The sequence below is a fragment of the Salvelinus fontinalis genome, chromosome 23 (assembly GCF_029448725.1).
Source record: "Salvelinus fontinalis isolate EN_2023a chromosome 23, ASM2944872v1, whole genome shotgun sequence".
Lineage (NCBI taxonomy): Eukaryota > Metazoa > Chordata > Actinopteri > Salmoniformes > Salmonidae > Salvelinus > Salvelinus fontinalis.
In genome coordinates this window covers 49,447,032-49,473,157 of record NC_074687.1, presented here as the reverse complement: position 1 = coordinate 49,473,157, position 26,126 = coordinate 49,447,032, and the positions used below count along the sequence as shown (strand labels likewise).

The 26,126-nt window shown below is 40.7% G+C and overlaps 1 protein-coding gene across 8 annotated transcripts in view; it reads right to left on the bottom strand.

Annotated features, from left to right (window-relative positions):
* LOC129821432 (SLAIN motif-containing protein 1-like) overlaps positions 1-24,626 on the bottom strand; it is a 57,571-nt gene extending 32,945 nt beyond the window's left edge. For 6 of the 8 annotated variants that reach the window (XR_008754319.1, XR_008754321.1, XR_008754323.1 and 3 more), the window contains exons 1-5: positions 23,662-24,626; positions 8,519-8,655; positions 2,260-2,400; positions 1,250-1,336; positions 599-748 (exon numbers count right to left, since the gene is read on the bottom strand). Coding sequence is in view for 2 of the 8 variants with exons in the window: in XM_055879101.1 (XP_055735076.1) it covers positions 599-748; positions 1,250-1,336; positions 2,260-2,400; positions 8,519-8,655; positions 23,662-24,101 (955 nt within the window). In the remaining 6 variants the exon portion in view is untranslated. The remainder of the gene's footprint in view (positions 1-598; positions 749-1,249; positions 1,337-2,259; positions 2,401-8,518; positions 8,656-23,661) is intronic. The other 2 variants (XM_055879101.1, XM_055879100.1) reach the window with 1 other exon arrangement.
* Between the last annotated feature and the right edge of the window lie 1,500 nt (positions 24,627-26,126).

The window sequence follows — 26,126 nt, the reverse complement described above, 5'->3', positions numbered from 1 at the left end:
CTTTTTCATAACGACAACGACAAGTTTGATGTCGGACGACAATAGAATGGTCATGATGCAACAACTGTTTACAAACATACACTACCATACTCACTCTGTTTAGCACATAGCCTCACGTGAATTCTTAAAGAGATGGGTGGGGCTTAAGAGGGTGTGAAGGATGCTGAATGGGTGTAGCCAAAGAAGAGCTCTCCAGTAGGTGTACCAAAATATTCAAGGGCCATTTTTTCAAAAGTGGGGTTACAAATGTATCATCTTTCAAAGCAGAATTACTTTCCCATTGTTCCTGTAGTGTATGATATACACTTTTCTAGCTCAGAGTTTCTACTGTTATCCAATGTAAAAAACATAATTTGAAATTTTGCTACAAAAGACTGAATCGAGCCGGTCGGTCACATTTATGCTTCATGGTAGTACAATGAACAAAATATATTGTTAGCATATACAGCTACATATGTTCCTTCCACATCATCTAGCGTGTTTATAAGGTGTATCCAAAACAAAATGTTATTGAGTTTATTGTTCATTTCTACCTGTACAGTTCCCAACTGATGAAGATATTTATCGTTACAGAAACAGTATAGCGTACTCTACTCACTCTCCTCCTGCAGTCGAGCCATGACCTGTACGTCCGTCATGTCCTGTAGTTTATAGCCCATAGATATAGTGTCATCCTCCAGCTCTGAGGTGCCCACCTCTCTATCCATGGAAGACTGGGGGCTGACCGCAGCATGCTGCCGACTCACACCTGCAACCACAGAGGACACGGTAATGTATGCTAATGTACGGTAATGAATAATAATACATTTATTTTATATAGTGCTTTTCATTCAAATGAGTATCTCAAAGATGCAAAAAAAATAATTTTTAAACAGATATAGGGTTCTGGAGGTTGGATGATGATCTTCCACAGCTTCAGATGATAATGAGATGGTAATGTATGGTAAAGTAATGTGTTGTTAAAGCTAATATATGAATTCACTGCAGCTCCTTTCCTGTTTCTGTAGTGTACTGAACACAATAGTTCAGTGCAAGAAGATGTGAATAAAAATATGAGGTGAATCCAAATATTTTTGGAATAGTGTGATATGTTTCAGTTGATGGTATTGCTGTGGAGTGAACATGCTGCAGTACTCTCAGTGTGAGTTATTACGTTCAAGGACAACACGATCACTCATGGAATGATGGGTCTTCACCCCTTTTAACTCAGCAATGGTACATCATGCTTCATAACAGTGATGAGTCTTACTGTGGTAAACCGAGTTCAGGCTGCAGGAGCCCCTCCCTGGGAGAGTCTGCTGCTGGGGCAGGGGATGGCAGGATGCAGAGAATGGTGCTGGGAAAAAGAAAGAGAGGAAATGGGTTCAAAATAGAGAGGGAGAGCCATAGAAAGCCTTGACACTATCCCACAAATCAACCCCTAGCCCGTAGTCCTTAGGCACATTATATAGATTTGATACCTAGCCAGCATCAGAGGTCAAGGTGAAACTATTACTATTTTGCTGACAGCAATCTAACCCTTTCAAAAATACACTGCCTTCGGAGAGTATTCACACCCTTGACTTTTTACACGTTTTGTTGTGTTACAGCCTAAATAAAACATGTTTTCAATTGAGATGTTGTGTCACTGATCTACACGCAACATCCCATAATGCCAAAGTGTTTACAAAGGAATAAAAAAAATGAAAAGCTGAAACGGTTTGAGTCAGTGAGTATTCAACCCCTTTGTTTTAACAAGTCACATAACTCACATGGACTCACTCTGTGCAATAATAGTGCTTGACATGCTTTTTAAATGACTTCCCCATCTCTGTACCCAACACATACAATTATCTATAAAGTCCCTCAGTAGAGCAGTGAATTTCAAACACAGATTCAACCACAAAGACCAAGTAGGTTTTCCAATGATTCACAAAGGGCACCCACTGGTAGATGGGTAAAACAAAACAAACACGGACATTGAATATCTCATTGAGCATGGTGCAGTTATTAATTACACTTTGAATTGTGTATCAATACACACAGTCACTACAAAGACACAGGTGGCCTTCCTAACTCACGAGCGAGTGACTTACCGTAAGGTGTGAATAAGGTAATAAGAACTATATGAGAGAAATAAAAGAACACCTTTATGGACAAACGATCAATCAAATGTTCACCACTCTGTCTATTCGGGTTGGATAGTGGTGAGAAAATTAAGTGTGTCTGTTCATGTTGTAGGCTTTGATAGTGCTGGCCACGCAGTGCAGGATATGTTACCTGTGGACTCTGTGGTTAGTGCAGCAGGTTTAGTGTAAGGCAGGATGGGGCAGCTGAGGGGAGAGATCCACTCTGTGATGGAGCTGTAAGGACGGACAGAGGACACCAGACCCGAGTTGCTGATGCTTCTCCTCCACTTGCCTGGGGAGAAGAGCACATGGAGGGGGAGGTTTGAAATACTTAGACTGACAAATAAGAACACACACACACATACACTCTGAGCACATTTTCAATTGACTGAGCACAACAAGCCAATTCACAAAGTCACTTGTTCACTGCACCAAATCACCCTTTTCAAGTATTCTGCAAAATGCAATATTCACAATACTTTTGACATGTTTTAATTTTATAGTGCCTAGTTTTTTTTATAATATATTTTTACATCATAAATGTATCAATTGACATCAATTTATGTTGGAAGGTCAAATCATACATGGATGTGGCTGTAAATACTACATTATCATCCTTTATGTTCCATAGGACAAAGTGGATACAGTTACTCTATGTGCAACTATTTGGAATTACAGTGTACTGCACAATGCACAGGTGAAAAACCTGGATTGTACAATATTCAACTCATTATCAAAATGTAAAACTGATACATTTTGTCAAGTGGAGAGAAGTGATACAGTATCAGTTGACAAGTCACATAGAAAAGGTGATTTTGTACAATGTTGCATAGGTCACCACTGTGCTTCAAAAATATGTTTTTTCTGTAGTCTACTGCTTTACAATACCCAAACTATACACAATTTATTATTGTTTATTCTATGAATGTACTGTGTAAGGATAATGGAACTCTAAGACTGACATATTTAATAAAACATTTTAAAATAATCTAGTTATAGCCAAATACTGCATGGAAAATGATATTTTCCATCTACTATTCCTCTTCACTTAAAAAAATACAGTTTAAAAAAATTATATATTTAATTTTTTACTATTGAATTAAATGTTATTTAAGTAAAGGGTGAGCCTATCATTATCTGATGTATTGGTGGCTAAACAAAATGTTGACAAGGTACTGTATTTCACATAAAGTGTTATGAACATACATGCAAGACAGGGGTCATTACCAGTGTTATCGGTTTTGAGTTTTGTACAAAGAGATTTGAAAATATCTGAAAATTGTGCTAAAGTGATTGAGAAACACTGTAATATTGTAAAAACTATTGTGTAAAATCACTGCTTGGACAGGGAGGGCTTTAACAACCAGATGAGCTTTGCAGCTGCAGCTTGTTGGTTCATGCATATTTAGGGGGAATAATTAGGGATTGAACCATGTAAAATCCCCACCCAAAAAACGAAATGTGCTCCCTTCAACATCCCTAGTGTACTGGCTGGAACACATAGTGCACAGTGATTACTAGATATGAAAATGTGTGGAGGCTCTGTGTGCACATACAGCAAACTGAGTTTATTCCCAGCTGCGTTTGAAATGACACCCTTTTCCCTATATAGTACACTGTTTTTGAGCATAATGAAGTAGACTGTATAGGGAATAGGGTGCCATTTCCTACGCAACCCCAGTTATTGGTAGGCAGCAAGGCACATGACAGAGAGAGAGAGAGAGCAGTGCGTTAGCATTTAGCGTACTTCACACACAATTAGCCTTACCACTACTGGGTAAAATTAGCAATTAGCTTTTGTCTTCCTGGGGTCCAAACCAGATTAAAGCAAATCTTTTTTTCACCCAACACATTATTACACCACTACTCTACAACTACATATCTACAATACAAAATGTATAATACCACAATACAACAATGTTACAAAATTACAATGTACGTGTGTGTTGCGTATTCATGTGCGTGTCTTTTCACAGCCCGCGTTATCCGTTTTTAAAATCAGATTTTACTGCTCACTTGAGTTACTTGATGTGGAATAGAGTTTCATGTAGTCATGGCTCTATGTAGTACTGTGTGTTTCCCAGAGTTCTGTTCTGGACTTGGGGACTGTGAAGAGACACATGGTGGAATGTCTTGTGGGGTATGCATGGGTGTCTGAGCTGAGTGCTAGTTGATTGAACAGACAGCTCCTTGCTTTCAACATTAGTAGTGATGCAATCAATCTCTGCTCTACTTTGAGCCAGGAGAGATTGACATGCATGTTATTTATGTTAGCTCTTCGTGTACACTGAAGGCCCAGCCGTGCTGCTCTGTTCGGGGCCAACTGGAATTTGCCTATGTCACTCTTTGTGGCACCTAATTTTTTATTTATTTTTTATTTTACCTTTATTTAACTAGGCAAGTTAGTTAAGAACAAATTCTTATTTTCAATGACGGCCTAGAAAGAGTGGGTCTGCTCAGGGGCAGAACGACAGATTTGTACCTTGTCAGCTCGGGGATTTGAACTTGCAACCTTTCGGTTACTAGTCCAACGCTCTAACCACTAGGCTAGCCTGCTGCCCCACTTAACCCACTTGGTCACACTTGACTATATGACTGGACAGTTGGGTCCTGTAGGACTTGCAAATAAATTCATAAAAAATCCTACAATGTGATTTTCTGGATTTTTCCCCCTCATTTTGTCTGTCATAGTTGAAGTGTACCTATGATGAAAATTACAGGCCTCTCACAGGCCTCTTTTTAAGTGGGAGAACTTGCACAATTGGTGGCTGACTAAATACTTTTTTGCCCCACTGTATAAGCTACTGTGGGTGGGGTAGGCAAATCATTTTGAATGACATATTGTTGTGTTACAGCCTGATTTAAAATGGATTAAATTGTGATTTTCTTTTGTCACTGGCCTACACACAATACCCCATAATGTCAAAGTGGATTTATATTTTTAGAAATGTTTTAAAAAATGATAAAACCTTTAAAACTGAAATGTATTGAGTCAATAAGTATCAACCCCTTTGTTATGGCAAGCATAAATAAGTTCAGCAGTAAACATTTGCCAAACAAGTCACATACTGTAAGTTGCATGGACTCTGTGTGCAGTAATAGTGTTTAACATTATTTTTTGAATGACTATCTCATCCCTGTACCCCACAAATACAATTATCTGTAAGATCCCTCAGTCGAGCAGTCAATTTCAAACACTGATTCAACCCCAAAGACCAGGGAGGTTTTCCAAAGCCTCGCAAAGAAGGGCGCCCATTGGTAGATGGGTAATAAAAAAAAAGCTGATGTTGAATACCCCTTTGAGCATGGTGGAGTTATTAATTACACTTTGGATGGTATATCAATACATCTCTTTCTAAAATGATGCACCGTAATTGTTGCAACCCCTTTAACTAGCCTGTTCAAACTCTCTTTCGTATCTTCTGAGATCCCTAAAGATTGGAATGCTGCTGCGGTCATCCCCCTTTTTAAAGGGGGAGACACTAGACCCAAACGGTTACAGACCTATATCCATCCTACCCTGCCTTTCTAAAGTCTTTGAAAGCCAAGTTAACAAACAGATCACCGACCATTTAGAATCCCACTGTACCTTCTCCGCTATGCAATCGGCTTTCCGAGCTGGTCATGGGTTCACCTCAGCCACGCTCAAGGTCCTAAACGATATCATAACCGCCATCGATAAAAGACAATACTGTGCAGCCATCTTCATTGACCTGGCCAAGGCTTTTATCTTATCGGCAGACTCAACAGCCTTGGTTTCTCAAATGACTGCCTCGCCTGGTTCACCAACTACTTCTCAGATAGAGTTCAGTGTGTCAAATCGGAGGGACTGTTGTCCGGAGCTCTGGCAGTCTCTGCCACAGGGTTCAATTCTCGGGCAGACTCTTTACTTTGTATACATCAATGAAGTCGCTCTTGCTGCTGGTGATTCTCTGATCCTCCTCTATGCAGACAACACCATTCGGTATACTTATGGCCCTTTTTCGGACACTGTGTTAACAAACCTCCAGACGAGCTTCAATGACATACAACACTCCTTCAGTGGCCTCCAACTGCTCTTAAATGCAAGTAAAACTACATGCATGCTCTTCAACCAATCGCTGCCCACACCCGCCCGCCTGTCCAGCATCACTACTCTGACGGTTCTGACTTAGAATATGTGGACAACTACAAATACCTAGGTGTCTGGTTAGATTGTAACCTCTCCTTCCAGACTCACATTAAGCATCTCCAATCCAAAACTAAAACTAGAATCGGCTTCCTATTTCGCAACACAGCATCCTTCACTCATGCTGCCAAACATACCCTCGTAAAACTGACTATCCTGCCGATCCTTGACTTCGGCGATGTCATTTTTCAAAATAGCCTCCAACACTACTCAGCAAATTGGATGTAGTCTATCACAGTGCCATCTGTTTTGTCACCAAAGCCCCTTATACTACCCACCACTGCGACCTGTATGCTCTCGTTGGCTGGCCCTCGCATCAAATTCGTCGCCAAACCCACTGGATTCAGGTCATCTATAAGTCTTTGCTAGGTAAAGCCCCACCTTATCTCAGCTCACTGGTCACCATAGCGGCATGCGCTCCAGCAGGTATATTTCACTGGTCATCCCCAAATCCAACTCCTATTTTGACCCCCTTTCCTTCAAGTTCTCTGCTGCCACTGACTGGAACGAATTGCAAAAATCACTGAAGCTGGAGTCTTATATCTCTCTCCCTCACTAACTTTAAGCATCAGCTGTCAGAGCAGCTTACCGATCATTGCACCTGTACACAGCCCATCTGTAAATAGCCCACCCAACTACCTCATCCCCATATTGTTTTTTTTCTTCTCCTTTGCACCCCAGTATCTCTACTTGCACATTAATCTTTTGCACATTTATCACTCCAGTGTTTAATTGCTAAATTGTAATTATTTTCCCCCTATGGCCTATTTATTGCCTTACCTCCCTAATCTTACTACATTTGCACACACTGTATATAGATTTTTCTATTGTGTTATTGACTCTGTCTTGTTTGTGTTGCACTGCTTTGCTTTATCTTGGCCAGGTCGCCAGGTAAATGAGAAGGTAAATGAGAACTTGTTCTCAACTGGTCTACCTGTTTAAATAAAGGTGAAATAAATAAATAAAACCCAGTCACTACAAAGATACAGAAGTCCTTCCTAACTCAGTTGCCGGAGAGGAAGGAAGCCACTCATGAGGCCAATGGTGACTTTAAAACAGTTACAGTCTAATGGCTGTGATAGGAGAAAACTGAGGATGGGTCAACAACTCCACAACACTAACCTAATTGACAGAGTGAAAAGAAGGAAGCTTGCACAGAATAAAAATATTCAAAGACATGCAACAAGGCACTAAAGTAATACTGCAAAAAATGTAGCAAAGCAATTAACTTTTTTTTATACAAAGTGTTATGTTTGGGGCAAATCCAATAACACTTTACATTACTGAGTACCACTCTCCATATTTTCAAGCATAGTGGTGGCTGCATCATGTTATAGGTATGCTTGTAATAGTTAAGGACTGGGGAGTTTTTCAGGATAAAAAAATTTATGGAACCGAGCTAAGCACAGGCAAAAATCTTCGAGGAAAACATGGTTCAATCTGCTGACACTGGTAGATTAATTCACCTTTCAGCAGGACAATAACCTAAAAGGTCAAATCTACACTGGAGTTGCATACCTAGAAGATTGTGAATGTTCCTGAGTGGCCGAGTTACAGTTTTGACTTAAATCTACTTGACAATCTATGTACATAGATAAATGGTTGTCGAGCAATGATCAACAACCAACTTGTCAGAGCTTGAATCATTTTTAAATGTTTTATTGGCAAATGTTGCACAATCCAGGTGTGGAAAGCTCTTAGAGACTTACCCAGAAAGACTCACAACCGTAATCGCTGCCAAAGGTGCTTCTACAAAGTATTGACTCAGGGGTGTAAAAACATATATAAATCAGATATTTCAGTATTTCATTTTCAATAAATTAGCAAAAATGTCTAAAAACATGTTTTCACGTTGTCATTATGGGGAATTGTGTGTAGATGGGTGAGAAATATAATAAATAAATATATGTTTCATCTATTTTGAATTCAGGCTGTAACACAACAAAATGTGGAATAAATCAAGGGGTATTCATTATTTCTGAAGGCCCTGTAAGTCTCAGATTTTTGTGTGATATGCCTGTCATATTTTTTATATGTATGTAGCTGCTGTATGTACATGTGTTTTAATAACCGGGAAATAAAATCTATCTACCCTCTCTTTCTTGAAGTAATCACAGATCAAACAGCCATGTGGCACATGAAGATGAGTGAGACAGATGTACATGTGTGCAGACAGGTAAAGAGGAGTGAGACAAGTGTATTGTGCAGTCAGACAGATAAAAGGCAGTCTCAGGTATGCTACCTTGCTCCAGTCTGTGGCACAGGGACCTCTTGGCCATCTCCACCTCAGGGCCTGGGTGGTCCAGCACCTGCCTGCTCCACTGGAGGGGACTAAGGAAACACTCGCCCTGTAGCCTGGCCTTAGGACACACATACAGCCTGGAATAGAGGACGATGAATAAATCAGGTGTCTTGTCAAAATGGAACAAAAAAAGAGAAGACAGCACAGGGCATAGTGTGAGAGGAGACGTCGATGGCCTATTCTCCATGAGAAGCGATGCACCGCAGGAAGTAAGTGTTGTCCTAATTCTCTCCAAGCTTGAGCCATAGGCCTACATCACAGTAAACATTGCTGACAGGGAAATTGGGAAAAGCATGACGTGTTGTTCATAAGAACTCAACTCAAAGCACGATGCAATTAATACAACAAGCACAACACGGTTCTGTAACTGGGTACACGTTCAATGCCGAACGTGTTTGTGTATTCATGTCCACTTCGACCTGGTAAGAGAGATTTTCTGATATCTTTTCTGCATAGAAATATGGGCATTTTAATATCTTGAACGGTTGTGGGTCTTGATAAAACCAGTGGGACAAAGAGCACACCTAAAAGTATTAAAGGTCCAATCTGTGATACTTAAAGCCTTTATTGATCATTCAGACTACTGATATTAATGTTGTTGTTTTTTTTGAGGGGGGAGTACATCAGCTTTAATATTGCAGATAGATTGTGGATTCCATCAATGTAATTGTCTGCATAATTTCCAATCACCCATATATTTTTTTGTAAATATATATAGAGAGATTTTTTGTTGTTGTTGTAAAAATATATATATATTGTAAATATACACATATATATACACAGTACCAGTCAAAAGTTGACAAACCTACTCATTCAAGGGCTTTTCTTTATTTTACTATTTTCTACATAGTAGAATGATAGTCTAGATCACAGGTGTCAAACTCATTCCACGGAGGGCCGAGTGTCTGCGGGTTTTCGCTCCTCCCTTGTACTTGATTGATGAATTAACATCACTAATTAGTTAGGAACTCCCCACACCTGGTTGTCTAGGGCTTTATTGAAAGGAAAAACCAAAAACCTGCAGACACTAGGCCCTCCGTGGAATGAGTTTGACACCCCTGGTCTAGATATCAAAACTATGAAATAACACATGAGAAATCATGTACTAACCAAAAGTATTAAACAAATCAAATATATTTGAGATTTGAGATTCTTCAAAGTATCCACCCTTTGCCTTGATGACAGCTTTGCACACTCTTGGCATTCTCTCAACCAGCTTCACCTGGAATGCTTTTTGAAGGAGTTCCCACATATGCTGAGCACTTGTTGGCTGCTTTTCCTTCACTCTGCGGTCCAACCCAAACCATCTTAATTGGGTTGAAGTCGGGTGATTGTGGAGGCCAGGTCATCTGATGCAGCACTCCATCACTCTCCTTCTTGGCCAAATAGCCCTTACACAGCCTGGAGGTGTGTTGGGTCATTGTCCTGTTGAAAAACAAATGATAGTCCCACTAAGCATAAACCAGATGGTTTGGCGTGTTGCTGCAGAATGCTGTGGTAGCCATGCTGGTTAAGTGTACCTTGAATTCTAAATAAATCACTGACAGTGTCACCAGCAAAGCACCCCCACACCTCCTCCTCCATGCTTTATGGTGGGTACCACACATGTGGAGATCATCTGTTCACCTACTCTGCGTCTCACAAAGACATGGCGGTTGGAACCAAAAATCTAAAATTTGGACTAAAGGACAGATTTCCACCGGTCTAATGTCCATTGTTTGTGTTTCTTGGCCCAAGAAAGTTTGTACTTCTTATTGGTGTCCTTTAGTAGTGGTTTCTTTGCAGCAATTCGACCACGAAGGCCTGATTCACGCAATGTCCTCTGAACAGTTGATGTTGAGATGTGTCTGTTACTTGAACTCTGTGAAGCATTTATTTGGTCTGCAATTTTGGAGGCTGGTAACACTAATGAACTTATCATCGCGGTCCTCATGAGAGCCAGTTTCATCATAGCGCTTGATGGTTTTTGCGACTGCACTTGAAGAAACTTTCAAAGTTCTTGAAATTTTCCAGATTGTCTGACCTTCGTGTCTTTAAATAATGATGGACTGTCGTTTCTCTTTGCTTATTTGAGCTGATCTTGCCATAAAATGGACTTGGTCTTTTACCAAATAGGGCTATCTTCTGTATACCACCTCTACCTTGTCACAACACAACTGATTGGCTCAAACGCATCAAGAAGGAAAGAAATTCCACAAATGTGGCACTTATTTTTAACTGTGCTTTGTCACAAAAGTTCTGAACCTTTATACTTTTTACGGACAAAGTATATTTTACATTATTGTTTTTTTTTGTCCCACCCTTCAGCTTCACTCAACTCTTCCCATCTATATCTTTACACCATCCAGTTATTATTTATTTTTGCTATATATTTTTCAACTGTGCTGTGAAGTTTCACAAAAGTACTAAAACTTTCTATTCTCATAGTGACCTGTGACCAAAAACAAGCTACATATGGACAGTACCAAAACAAATGATCTAATGATTCTTTCTCTTTGCAGCAAATTCTGAGCTGGGATGTTTGTATCCCCCATATAATTCCTTACTTTTTCGTCCTTCCCCTTGCCTCTTCCATTTTTTGCGTTAATGCTGCAATTAGTTGGTTGTAATTTTGGGTAGAGCAGACATTTCCCTATATTTTTGTTAGCTACATGTGTGACATATCTCCACCAGTCCTTTATATGATATCATGAGTTTACCTTAATATTTATCGTATTATTTATTTTCTGGTGGATTAAACTGAAATTGCAACCAACTTTCTATGGCTTGTTTTAAAAATAGCGATATGTTGGAGATGACTTCATTTTCAAATAACCGAAGGCTGTGAGAGGCTGTAATCTGAATAAAGGGGAAAAGATCATTATTGAACATGGGGTGAGACATTCTTACTAATCTGCTCGAGAACCAGTTCGGATTTAAGTATAACTTTTGTATGACTGAAGTCTAATGCTTTAATATTTAATCATTTCTGCCCTCTGAATTCATATTCATTATATAAATAGGCAGGGTTTAATGTTGTCTGGCTTGCCGTTACTAATAAAATATAATATTTTTTGCTCATATAATAAAATAAAAACAGGTCGCTAGGTGTAGGCAAGGCCATAAGCAAACAGGTCAAATGGGATATTCCTTTTTGTTTTTCCTCTAACTTATTCTGTGCCTCTATAGTACTGCTTTTTACTATATATCTGTACTGTTAGTCCTTCTATTTCCTCTGTTAATGTGGACTCTTTTGACCGAAATTGCTTTTGTTTTAGAGATAAGTATTGAATTGCATGGCTTCTAAAGGCACATTTAAAAGTATCCTTGAGTTGCGCAGTGGTCTAAGCCACTGCAATTCAGTGCTCGAGGCATCACTACAGACCCTGGTTGGATTCCAGGCTGTATTACAACCGGATGTGATTGGGAGTCCCATAGGGCGGCACACAATTGGCCCAGCGTTGTCCGGGTTAGGGTTTGGCCAGGGTAAGCTATCATTGTAAATAAGAATTTGTTCTTAATTGACTTGCCTAGTTAAATAAATGTTAAATAAAAATAAGGGGATCTGCATGTCGGGAAAAGTATGTTAAAATTAATTTTGTCTTATTATTTAAAATCAAGTTATCGTCCAATAAGCTTTGATTACATTTTCAATATCCTCGCCCACATGGAAATTATGTAAGAGTAATGTATATGGCAATTATTTGATGGTCCGACCGCATTCTGTCCACTATCAACACTTAAAAATGTTTCGGTGCCAATGAGAATGACATGAGAAAGTAGTCAAGACGACTAGCTTGATTGAGCCTCAGCCATGTATATCTCACTAGGTCAGGATATTTAAACCTTCATATATCCACTAGTTCCAATATATTCATGATATTTGTGATTTCCTTAAGGGTTATAGCTTGTATTACCTTTTACAGTCCATTGAGGTATTTAAAACCATATTATAATCTCCCACCATAACAATAGAGTCTTGTATTGCTTGTAGGTTTGATAAATTATTATATATATTTTCAAAGAAGCATGGATCATCATTATTTGGACCGTATAGATTAATGAGCCAAATCTGTTTATGGACCATTAACATATTTAAAATAATCCATCTACCTTGCGGATCTGTTTGGACAGTTTGAACATTCGGATCAAAATTATTGTTAATTAATATCATCTCCCCTTTTGAGTTTCTTTGATATCGGCTATTGAACATCACTTTTACATGCCTCGTGACCTTTAGTTAAACGAGAGAGGACATTTTCCAATTTAATGCAGTAATATATTTGTCCTGGCATTTGTGTGATACAAATTCTCTTAATAGCTCCTCAATACTAAAACCTACACTTTGAGTTGTGAATCATATGTGGCGTATATTCTAATATTTTATTGACTTTGTGCAGCCAGACACAAACTACTGGAAAGATGAACGAACATGTTACTGTAACAGTCGGTCAGCTCCACGAAGTGGCCATTGAGTGAAATGTATAGAATAATCATCATCTGCTGATGACACATACGAAATAAGTACTGGGATGGTAAGTAATTGTAGTAGTCAGTTAGTAGAGGGTGGCAGATAGCCTAGCTGTTAGAGAGGCGGGCCAGCAACTAGAGGATTGTCAGTTTGAATCCTAATTCGTATGGGAAAATCTGGTGTGGTGAGCTGGCAACAGAGGTTTGCTGGCATCATACTAGATGCCGTTGTGCCTTTGAGCAATGCACTTAACCCTCTACAACTGCTCCAGGGTTGCTGTGTCTGACCCTAAGTGAGATTTGGTTGCAAGCAAGCAAAACATTTTAGTGGCACCCCCCTTAACTGCGCAGAGAAACATTTGCAGCTTTAAAGCAAATGTCTTGCAGTTATACACATTTTGCAATGGGACGAAGAGAAAATGTTTCCATTTTAAAGCTAATTTCCTGCAATTCTTCCCTAGTGGCCCCATATGTTGCTTCTGCCAAGAAACGGCACTGACCCTGGTGTGTGTGTGCTTATTTGTCAGTCTGAGTATTTCAATCTAACCTCCCCTTCCTCATGCTCTTTTTCCCACCCAAGTGGAAAAGAAGGATCAGCAGCTCTTCCATTCTCTGTAAGTTAATGGGCAATAAAGTACATCTTAGCTTATTTTAGTAAGCGGACCTAAAGTTTTTCAGGAAAAACATTTCAGGGCAATACTGTATTCCAGAAAACCAGAAACATCCGCTTTCTACCAACTCTGCGAAGAGTGTAATAAGCTACTGTGGCACACTCATACCCATTTCACACTACCGAGCCAAGCTATACTGTGCTGGCCTGGTTATGAACCATAGTTTCTGGAACCATTGGACAATGTGGAATCAAAACATCCAAGACAGCACAGTATGGTTCAGGTTGTCGCTACAGCATTAATCTGGCACTAGAAGTAAAGTGAGTGGTACACTTTCCGTAAAAGACCATACATCTTGGTCAAAGTTTATTTCCAATGTAGGGCAGAGTGGGAGCGAAGAAAAATACACTTATTGCAAGTTCTTAGACATAACTAGACAGAACTGGGTCACGATTATAAAAGACTAGAACTGGTGGGATCTGTTCAATGGACTGAAGAATATCAATACAGCCGGTGCGAGTGTGGGATACGATAAACGCTGCATTGAGCTGCGCGAAAGTGTGCTACATTTTACACCTCAGCAGATGGAAATGGGTTAACCAGTCAGCATGTCAGTGGCTGTTTCCCAAATGGCACTCTGTACAATGGGAATAGGGTGCCATTTGAGAGATACCGCACACAGCATGTGTGTATATGTGTATCAGTGTACATGAGCAGCTTCAGTCAGCCGATAGCTCCAGGCTGAACTATAGCGAGGCAGGCTAAAAGGAGACACAAAGCCTGGGTAGCCAACTACACAGTAAATCAAGGATAGTTGAAATCACAGTGTTACATTTTTGATAAAATTGATTATTTTTTATTAAATTGACTCTACTGGGAGTTATCTTAGCCCTCAAAAGAGTGTTACGCTCCCTGGAGTTAGTGTTGATAACTGGAGTTCATTGGAACAGAGTACTTTTAACTCCACTAAGAGTAACCAGAGACAGGCAGTGAATCACAAACCACCCCCTCGTCCCTACCAACTCGCTCAGAGGCCCCTCCGTTGTCAGATGTTACTGACGAAACTCTGGGGGTGACTTCCAGACAGTGGTGGGGGGGTTCAATAAACCCATCAACTTTGGGACACACTTATGACTTTGAATGATGCAATTCATGTTCCACTTTTAAATAATAAAATTGAAATTAAAATGAACAAATCCCCACTGTCGTTTTACAAGATATAAACCTCAGTAACAGTTAAACATTTAATTTGGGAGGTATCAAGTCCCGAAATCAGACATTAAAAAATACGCACATGGCACATAATTACAGTAACTTCCAAAATGATTCATCCCCCTTGGTGTTTGTCCAATTGTTTTGCATTACAACCTGTAATTTAAATAGATTTTTATTTGGATTTCATGTAAATGGACATTCACAAAATATTCCAAATTGGAGAAGTGAAATTTGAAAAATTACTTGTTTTTAAAAAATCTGACAAATTAAAAACAGAAAAGTGGTGCGTGCATATGTATTCACCCCCTTTGCTATGAAGCCACTAAATAAGATCTGGTGCAACCAATTACCTTCAGAAGTCACATAATTAGTTAAAGTCCACCTGTGTGCAATCTAAGTGTCACATGATCTCAGTATATATACACCTGTTCTGAAAGATCCCAGATTCCGCAACACCATTAAGCAAGGGGCGCCACCAAGCACGCGGCACCATGAAGACCAAGGAGCTCTCCAAACAGGTCAGGGATAAAGTTGTGGAGAAGTACAGATCAGGGTTGAGTTATAAAAAAATATCCAAAACTTTGAACATCCTACAGAGCACCACTAAATGTGGTGCTCTGTAGGACACCACAACAAACCTGCCAAGAGGGCTGCCCACCAAAACTCATGGACCAGGCAAGGAGGGCATTAATCAGAGAGGCAACAAAGAGACCAAAGATAACCCTGAAGGAGCTGCAAAGCTCCACAGCGGAGATTGGAGTATCTGTCCATAGGACCACTTTAAGCCGTACACTCCACAGAGCTGGGCTTTACGGAAGAGTGGCCAGAACAAAAGTCATTGCTTAAAGAAGAAAATTATCAAACACATTTGGGGTTGGCCAAAAGGCATGTGGGAGACTCACCAAACATATGGAAGGAGGTACTCTGGTCAGATGAGACTCAAATTTAGCTTTTTGGCCATCAAGGAAAACACTATGTCTGGCACAAACCCAACACCTCTCATCACCCCGAGAATTTCATCATGGTGGTGGCAGCATCATGCTGTGGGGATGATTTTCATTGGCAGGGACTGGGAAACTGGTCAGAAATTAAAGAATGATGGATGGCGCTAAATACAGGGAAATTCTTGAGGGAAACCTGTTTCAGTCTTCCAGAGATTTGAGACTGGGATAGAGGTTCACCTTCCAGCAGGACAATGACCCTAAGCATACTGCTAAAGCAACACTCGAGGGGTAACATTTAAATGTCTTGGAATGGCCTAGTCAAAGCCCAGACCTCAATCCAATTGAGAATCTGTGATATTACTTTAAGATTGCTGTACACCAGCAGAACCCATCCAACTTGAAAGAGCTGGAGCAGTTTTGCCCTGAAGAATGGGCAAAAATCCCAGTGGCTAGATGTGCCAAGTTTTTATAGAGACATCCCCCAATAGACTTGCAGCTGTAATTGCTGCAAAAGGTGGCTCTACAAAGTATTGACTTTGGGGGGGTGAATAGTTATGCAAGTACAAGTTTTCAGTTTTTTTGTCTTATTTCTTGTTTGTTTCACAATAAAACATATTTTGCATCTTCAAAGAGGTAGGCATGTTGTGTAAATCAAATGATACAAACCCACCCAAAAATATATTTTAAATCCAGGTTGTAAGGCAAAAGAATTGGAAAAATGCCAAGGTGGTGAATAATTTCACAAGCCACTGTAGTGTCATTTTAACTCCATCAAAACCATGGCCAGAGTAGTTTTAACACAAAATGGGGGTGGGACCATATAAACCCCAAAATAGGGTAAACTTTGACTCCCTAGGAGTTGAATTAACATCTTGTGATTTTACTGTGTACTATTTGGGTTGAAGAATACAGCAGAAGACATTGTCTTACATTCATCACACTGCTTCAACTGTGAAGAGAATAATAATAATAAGCCTACATTCTGTTTATACAGCACTTGTCAGGATGCTCAAAGATTTTTTACATGTACTGTAATCAAAGCATGGGTGATAGACAACAATGGCCTCGTGTAGCAGTTTACATCGGCTAATAGTGTTGACTTTGAAAGGCAAATGTTTGAATGTAGCCTTTGTACAGATGCACGAGCTTGAATATTTTTTTTTTTTACCTTTATTTAACTAGGGAAGTCAGTTAAGAACAAATTATTATTTACAAAGATGGCCTTCCCTGGCCAAACCCTAAGCTGCCCTATGGGACTCCCAATCACGGCCAGTTGTGATACATCCTGGAATCAAACCAGGGTCTGTAGTGATGCCTCTAGCACTGAGATGCAGTGCCTTAGACCGCTGCGCCACTCAGGAGCCCTGATTTGATCACTCCTAAATTGTTGAGGATTTTCATGCACAGCAGGAAATGCAAACTTGTAGTGTATTTGAGTTTAAAAAAGCTTCCAATTTGAATGAAAAATGTATCAACCCATACAAAAATGTCCATTTATTATAATCAACATAATAATTCACGTCCTGCTGCTGTAGCAAACTGGCTCAAATTAAGATCCTACATCTGTAGCATAACATCTTTACTTAAACTGTATTTCAGCAGGGAATCATGCTGACACCATGGTCTATTTCACAGGTGAGCCCTACTTGTAGCCAGTGGAGGAAAATTAATGATGTATTTAAATAGGATAAATCAGATTCACATTTAGGCTACCACTTCGAACAAAATTATTTCATTGGAGGTCAGCTGGCAATTTGCAACATTGTTTGAAAATGGCAACGTTTTCAACTTTAGGAGGTTTACAGTGTTGACATTGGCATCGCTTTATTCGAATATAAATATAAATGACCGTTTTCCTAGCAGAAAGAGATTATGCTGGCAGCACGTTTGCGGATTTTCCTTTTCAAAATAAGAGTCACCCTACAAAGACATGCAAAACTTTGGGAATATCAAATATTTAGCACTCTAGTGCAGTACAACTGTTTTTCACAGCATTGCTACCCCCTTTGTAAAAAGAAATGGGTAATTTGACGTATTTTATTTTAAATATTGTATTATTCATACCGTCATTACTTTTGAAAATTTACACAAATCAAATCAAAGTTTATTGGTCACGTATCCAGCAGTACATATCCAGCAGCACTTTGTTCTCCACCCCCTCCATAGCCCCCAATGTAATACACTGTAATATACTTAACATGGGATACATATTGGCCCATAGAGAGAAAAGTTTTCTACCGGTCTCAGTTATGGAGGGGTGAACGAAGTGTTGCTGGATATGTACGACAGAGTCCCCCTCCAAAACTACACATAAACTTAGCAAAAAAAACATGCTTTTCTCGGGACCCTGTCTTTCAAATTTAATTCATAAAAATCCAAATAACTTCACAGATTTTCATTGTAAAGGGTTTAAACACTGTTTTCCATGCTTGTTCAATGAACCATAAACAATAATGAACATGCACCTGTGGAACAGTCGTTAAGACACTAACAGCTTACAGACGGTAGGCAATAAAGGTCACAGTTATGAAAACTTAGGACACTAAAGAGGCCTTTCTACTGTCTCTGAAAAACACCAAAAGAAAGATTCCCAGTTTCCCTGCTCATCTGCGTGAACATACCTTAGGCATGCTGCAAGGAGGCATGAGGACTGCACATGTGGCCAGGGCAATAAATTGCAATGTCCGTACTGTGAGACACTTAAGATAGCGCTACAGGGAGACAGGACAGACAGCTGATCGTCCTCGCAGTGGCAAACCATGTGTAACAACACCTGCACAGAATCGGTACATCCGAACATCACACCTGCGGGACAGGTACAGGATGGCAACAACAACTGCCCGAGTTACACCAGGAACGCACAATCCCTCCATCAGTGCTCAGACTGTCCACAATAGGCTGAGAGAGGCTGGACTGAGGGCTTGGTGGCCTGTTGTAAGGCAGGTCCTCACCAGAAATCACAGGCAACATCGTTGCCTATGTGTAACGGATGTGAAATGGCTAGCTAGTTAGCGGGTACGCGCTAGTAGCATTTCAATCAGTTACGTCACTTGCTCTGAGACTTTAAGTAGGGTTGCCCCTTGCCCTGCAAGGGCCGTGGCCTTTGTGGAGCGATGGGTAACGATGCTTCGTGGGCAACCGTTGTTGATGTGTGCAGAGGTTCCCTGGTTCGCGCCCGTGTCGGGGCGAGGGGACGCCGTAAAGTTACATCTGTTACATTGATGCTGTTGACCCGGATCACTGGTTGCTGCGGAAAAGGAGGAGGTTGAAAGGGGGGTGAGTGTAACGGATGTGAAATGGCTAGCTAGTTAGCGGGTACGCGCTAGTAGCATTTCAATCAGTTACGTCACTTGCTCTGAGACTTTAAGTAGGGTTGCCCCTTGCTCTGCAAGGGCCGCGGCTTTTGTGGAGCGATGGGTAACGACGCTTCGTGGACAACCGTTGTTGATGTGTGCAGAGGTTCCCTGGTTCGCGCCCGTGTCGGGGCGAGGGGACGTCGTAAAGTTATACTGTTACATATGGGCACAAACCCACCGTCGCTGGACCAGACAGGACTGGCAAAAAGTGCTCTTCACTGACGAGTCGCAGTGAGTGGGTGGGGTGGTCGGATTCGGTTTATCGACGAAGGAATGACCGTTACACCGAGGCCTGTACTCTGGAGTGGGATCGATTTGGAGGTGGAGGGTCCGTCATGGTCTGAGGCGGTGTGTCACAGCATCATCGGACTGAGCTTGCTGTCATTGCAGGAAATTTCAACGCTGTGCGTTACAGTAACTGCGTTACAGTTTGCAGACAACACTACAGTGGTAGGCTTGATTACCAACAACGACGAGACGGCCTACAGGGAGGAGGCGAGGGCCCATGGAGTGTGGTGTCAGGAAAATAACCTCACACTCAACGTCAACAAAACAAAGGAGATGATCGTGGACTTCAGGAAACGCAGAGGGAGCACCCCCCTATCCACATCGACGGGACAGTAGTGGAGAAGGAGGAAGTTCCTTGGCGTACACATCACGGACAAACTGAAATGGTCCACCCACACAGACAGTGTGGTGAAGAAGGCGCAACAGCGCCTCTTCAATCTCAGGAGGCTGAATAAATTTGGCTTTGTCACCAAAATAACTCACAAATATTTACAGATGCACAATCGAGAGCATCCTGTCGGGCTGTATCCGCCTGGTACGGCAACAGTTCCACCCACAACCACAAGGCTCTCCAGAGGGTAGTGAGGTCTGCACAACGCATCACCGGGGGCAAACTACCTGTCCTCCAGGACACCTACACCACCAGATGTCACAGGAAGGCCAAAAAGATCATCAAGGACAACAACCACCCGAGCCACTGCCTGTTCACCCCGCTATCATCCAGAAGGCGAGGTCAGTACAGGTGCATCAAAGCTGGGACCGAAAGACTGAAAAACAGCTTCTATCTCAAGGCCATCAGACTGTTAAACAGCCATCACTAACATTGAGTGGCTGCTGCCAACATACTGACTCAAATCTCCAGCCACTTTAATAATAAAAAATGGGATGTAATAAATGTATCACTAGTCACTTTAAACAATGCCACTTTATATACAGTGAGGGAAAAAAGTATTTGATCCCCTGCTGATTTTGTACGTTTGCCCAATGACAAAGAAATGATCAGTCTATAATTTTAATGGTAGGTTTATTTGAACAGTGAGAGACAGAATAACAACAAAAATATCCAGAAAAACGCATGTCAAAAATGTTATAAATTGATTTGCATTTTAATGAGGGAAATAAGTATTTGACCCCTTCTCAATCAAAAAGATTTCTGGCTCCCAGGTGTCTTTCATACAGGTAACGAACGGAGATTAGGAGCACACTCTTAAAGGGAGTGCTCCTAATCTCAGTTTCTTACCTGTATAAAAGATACCTGTCCACAGAAGCAATCAATCAATCAGATTCCAAACTCTCCACCATGGCCAAGACCAAAGAGCTCTCCAAGGATGTCAGGGACAAGATTGTAGACCTACACAAGGCTGGAATGGGCTACAAGACCATCGCCAAGCAGCTTGGTGAGAAGGTGACAACAGTTTCTGTGATTATTCGCAAATGGAAGAAACACAAAAGAACTGCCAATCTCCCTCAGCCTGGGGCTCCATGCAAGATCTCACCTCGTGGAGTTGCAATGATCATGAGAACGGTGAGGAATCAGCCCAGAACTACACAGGAAGATCTTGTCTGATCTCAAGGCAGCTGGGACCATAGTCATCAAGAAAACAATTGGTAACACACTACGCCGTGAAGGACTGAAATCCTGCAGCGCCCGCAAGGTCCCCCTGCTCAAGAAAGCACATATACATGCCCGTCTGAAGTTTGCCAATGAACATCTGAATGATTCAGAGGACAACTGGGTGAATGTGTTGTGGTCAGATGAGACCAAAATGGAGTTCTTTGGCATCAACCCAACTTGCCGTGTTTGGAGGAGGAGGAATGCTGCCTATGACCCCAAGAAACCATCCCCGCCGTCAAACATGGAGGTGGAAACATTATGCTTTGGGGGTGTTTTTTTGCTAAGGGGACAGGACAACTTCACCGCATCAAAGGGACGATGGACGGGGCCATGTACCGTCAAATCTTGGGTGAAAACCTCCTTCCCTCAGCCAGGGTATTGAAAATGGGTCGTGGATGGGTATTCCAGCATGACAATGACCCAAAACACACGGCCAAGGCAACAAAGGAGTGGCTCAAGAAGAAGCACATTAAGGTTCTGGAGTGGCCTAGCCAGTCTCCAGACCTTAATCCCATAGAAAATCTGTGGAGGGAGCTGAAGGTTCGAGTTGCCGAACGTCAGCCTCGAAACCTTAATGACTTGAAGAAGATCTGCAAAGAGGAGTGGGACAAAATCCCTCCTGAGATGTGTGCAAACCTGGTGGCCAACTACAAGAAACGTCTGACCTCTGTGATTGCCAACAAGGGTTTGGCCACCAAGTACTAAGTCATGTTTTGCAGAGGGGTCAAATACTTATTTCCCTCATTAAAATGCAAATCAATTTATAACATTTTTGACATGCGTTTTTCTGGATTTTGTTGTTGTTATTCTGTCTCTCACTGTTCAAATAAACCTACCATTAAAATTATAGACTGATCATTTCTTTGTCAGTGGGCAAACGTACAAAATAAGCAGGGGATCAAAACTTTTTTCCCTCACTGTAATGTTTACATACCCTACACTACTCATATATATATATATATACTGTATTCTATACCATCTACTGCATCTTGCCTATGCCGTTCGGCCATCGCTCATCCATATATTTATATGTACATAGTCATTCATTCCGTTACACTTGTGTGTAAAAGGTAGTTGTTGTGAAATTGTTAGATTACTTGTTAGATATTACTATATCGTCGGAACTAGAAGCACAAGCATTTCGCTACACTCGCATTAACATCTGCTAACCATGTGTATGTGACCAATACATTTTAATTTGATTTGGAAGACATCCTCCTCCCTCATGTGGTATCCTTCCTGCATGCTCATCTTGACATGACCCTCCAGCATGACAATACAACCAGCAATACTGCTCGTTCTGTGCGTGATTTCCTGCAAGACAGGAATGTCAGTGTTCTGCCATGGCCAGCGAAGAGCCCGGATCTCAATCCCATTGAGCATGTCTGGGACCTGTTTGATCGGAGGGTGAGGTCTAGGGCCATTCCCCCCAGAAATGTACGGGAACTTGCAGGTGCCTTGGTGGAAGAGTGAGGTAACATCTCACAGCAAGAACTGGCAAATCTGGTGCAGTCCATGAGGAGATGCACTGCAGTACTTAATGCAGCTGGTGGCCACACCAGATACTGACTGTTACTTTTGATTTTGACACCCCCCCTTTGTTCAGGGACACATTATTCAATTTCTGTTAGTCACATGTCTGTGGAACTTGTTCAGTTTATGTCTCAGTTGTTGAATCTTGTTATGTTCATACAAATACTTACACATGTTAAGTTTGCTGACAATAAACGCAATTGACAGTGAGAGGACGTTTCTTTTTTTGCTGAGTTTATTCAGTTAGTATAGACTGAGTTTTTTCCCCACCCCACATTAGCTAAGACAGGTACAAAAAGTTCTCTACAAGCCCAAATCAAATTTTATTGGACACCGGCACATATTTAGCAGATGTTATTGCGGGTGTAGCGAAATGCTTGTATCCCATGTAGAGTCTACTACATTATATTGCATTGGGGACTATGGAGGGGGCAGAGTGAACAGCCAGCAGCAGTCTGTGTGACAAAGTCCCCCTCAAAAACGAACCATGTCTGGTTAGTAGAGACCCTACTGAGTATTTCACATCACACTTTAGCTGAGACAGGTTGAAAAGTTCTCTCTACAAGCCAATATATATCCCAAGTACTGGTCTCTATTGAAATGTATTTTATTGAGGGCTATGGAGAACGGAGTGCTGCTGGATATGTATGACACAGTATCCCTCCAAAACTACACACATATTTGGTTATTAGAGACCCTACTGAGTATTTTCCACCCCACTTTAGCTGAGGACAGGTAGAAAAGTTCTCTCTACAGCCCAATATTCTCATCATACCAGTGTTACCATAGTATTGTTTATTATTTTTAGTCTTAAAAAAAACTACAATATTTACTGATTGCCTTTACTTGTTGGCACAATACAATTGGCCACTGATTAAAAATATATATCTTCTGAATGAGTTATCCACATTGCAATGTTTTGAAATGCAGGCTTTTATTTAAACGGTTTCCTCATTACCATACTAACGTGACGTCATAATTTGTGCTCCTGGCAGAATAAAATATAAAATAAGCATTTTAATGGCACAGACATGGTAGGAACGGGGTCAATAAAATAGAACAGCATCAATACCAGCTATGATCAGCCTCTCCAACCGGGAGTACGGTATCCAGGTCTAGAATATCGACCTCGTCCAGAACAGTGGCAGGTCCGTAACCGACAGCCTCCACATCAGCATCAAATACCGAGTTTTGTTGAAAATTGGAGAATGGTCCAAGAGCACAAGGATGCGATAGTGCTGGATTTGAATAATTTGCAGAGAAAACCAGACTAGAAGCAGAACACAACGAACACGCTGTACTCCCGTGCAGACAGGCCGATGAGGTTGGAAATATATGTGGGCCATTGTTGCAATTGTTTACTGAATTAGCTCTTGTCCTGAGCTGTTCGTTTTGTTTCTCCAATTTTCGCACCAGCTCCTGGAGCTTTATCACTTCGAGCTCCGCGTTTTGAAATTTATTGTTGCCATTAACGTCCGCCATCATTTGGGGGTTCAACACTTCCGCTTCCATTGGTTAAAATACGCATTTAGAAAGACAAAATCAACACGCACTACGGTCGGTAACCGTAATGATCGGTCGGGTCGTTCTTTGTAGTAGACAATTGAGACGTGCTTCGTAGTGATGCTGTGTGCAGATTCAGCCCAATGATGTATTTATGCCGCGTTCAAGATGACTGGGAACTCAAAAATCTCTGACCTCCGACTTCAGTGTGTTCAAGATAACTAGGAACTCGGGAAAAACACGAGCTCTGATTGGGAAAAATCGTTTTGAATGGTCATCCGTACTTGGTCATCCGAGCTTGGGCATCATCACCCCCCGATTCAAATAACCAACTCATCATCAAGCTTTGATTATTCGAATCAGCTGTGCTAGGGCACTACACAGCTTTCCGAACTGAAGATCACTGACGTCACGATTTGACCTCGTTTTTCCGAGTTCCCAGTTGTCTTGAAAGCACCAAGAATCCCTGTATTGCTGATTTCAAAGGGACAATAAAGAGTCTTTGAAGGCACCGGCCGCCATATTGGTACTCCTCAGACGCAGCAGTTCTCCATAGGAACGAACGTAAATCTATAGTATTTTAATAATATATTTCAACGACAAAATGTCATTTATTTAACTATTTATTTGTTGTAGTGCGGACATTAACATTAGTACTCTCAAAAATATATACTTTAAAGCTGGAATAAGTAATGGTGAAACTGCCACGTCGGTTTGTGATATTACAACATCAAATGAATTAATTCTCACAATGGTAATGTTTTTTCCCCTCTGAAATCATTGCACATCATTGCACGTGCGCTAGAACAATTACCCCACCAAAAACATTCTTGAAAAAAGTCTACTTGATCAGACTTTATATGGGCAAATAAAACTCATAAAAAAATTAATAAAAGGGAAGGTTCCATATCTTCCTAAATCTGAGGGTGATTCTAATCTTCCAGACTTGGAATTGTATCAAGTCGCCACCCAGGACTTTTACTTGCGACATATAGTTATTTAAATGCACTAAAGCATTTCGTTACACCTGCAATAACATCTGCTAAACGTCTATCCGACCAATAAAATTTGATTAGATTTTTGATTTGATATAGAGGAACAATGAAGATGTGCATGCTCATCCCCAGAATCTTTGTCTATTTTCAAAAAGGTCAAGCTAAGAACATTAACAACTTAATAGTTAAGAACTCTATAACAATATGGGCTAAGTTTTTTAAAACATATTCTACAGAACCATTATCACTCCCTAAAACATGGAACAACCCGATGGAACAATCCTTGGATAGCTTTTCAGAATTCAGAGATAATTTGGTCCACACAGAAAACTAAAGGCATGGTAACCGTAAATGACTTGGTAATAGGAAATACATTTATTTCCATGACAGAATTCAAAAGCAATTTTGGATTGACTAATGTAGATATTTTCAAATACATGCAACTCAAAAGTTTAATATCAAGAAATGTTGATTTTAAATATTTTGGACATCAGAGCAATTTTAAGGGAATCCTATTTGAGTCCGTAAAGGATAGGTAAGATATGCAAAACCTTGCAGAGATCCTATCCAACTGACAATCTCGTAGAAAAAAATATAAACTATGGAAGCAAGATTTTTAAAAACTGATATTGTCACAAGAAGGATGGAATTTTTGAACATAACTAACAAAAGTACAGTTAATTAAATTGTACTCTTAATCCAATATAAACTAATGTGTGCAATTTATCACACAAGAGACAAAATTCACAAAATGTATAGCACATTGACAGTCATGTCTTAAGTGTAAAATTAACAATGACTCAATAATCCATGCCTTCAGGGAATGCGAGGTGAGCGCTGGAGATCGGGGTGTGGGCAGGTGGGTCTGGGCAGGGGTGAAGTTGTCGTTTGTATGTGTAAGTTTTATATTGTAAAAAAAATGTGACATGGGATGCGACGACTAATGAGACATTTTGTCCCAGTGTGGCGATTCTGATTTGTCAGCACAGATGGTTTGTTTACATAGCAGGTTAGCATAATTCACTTGGAAGGTTAGGAT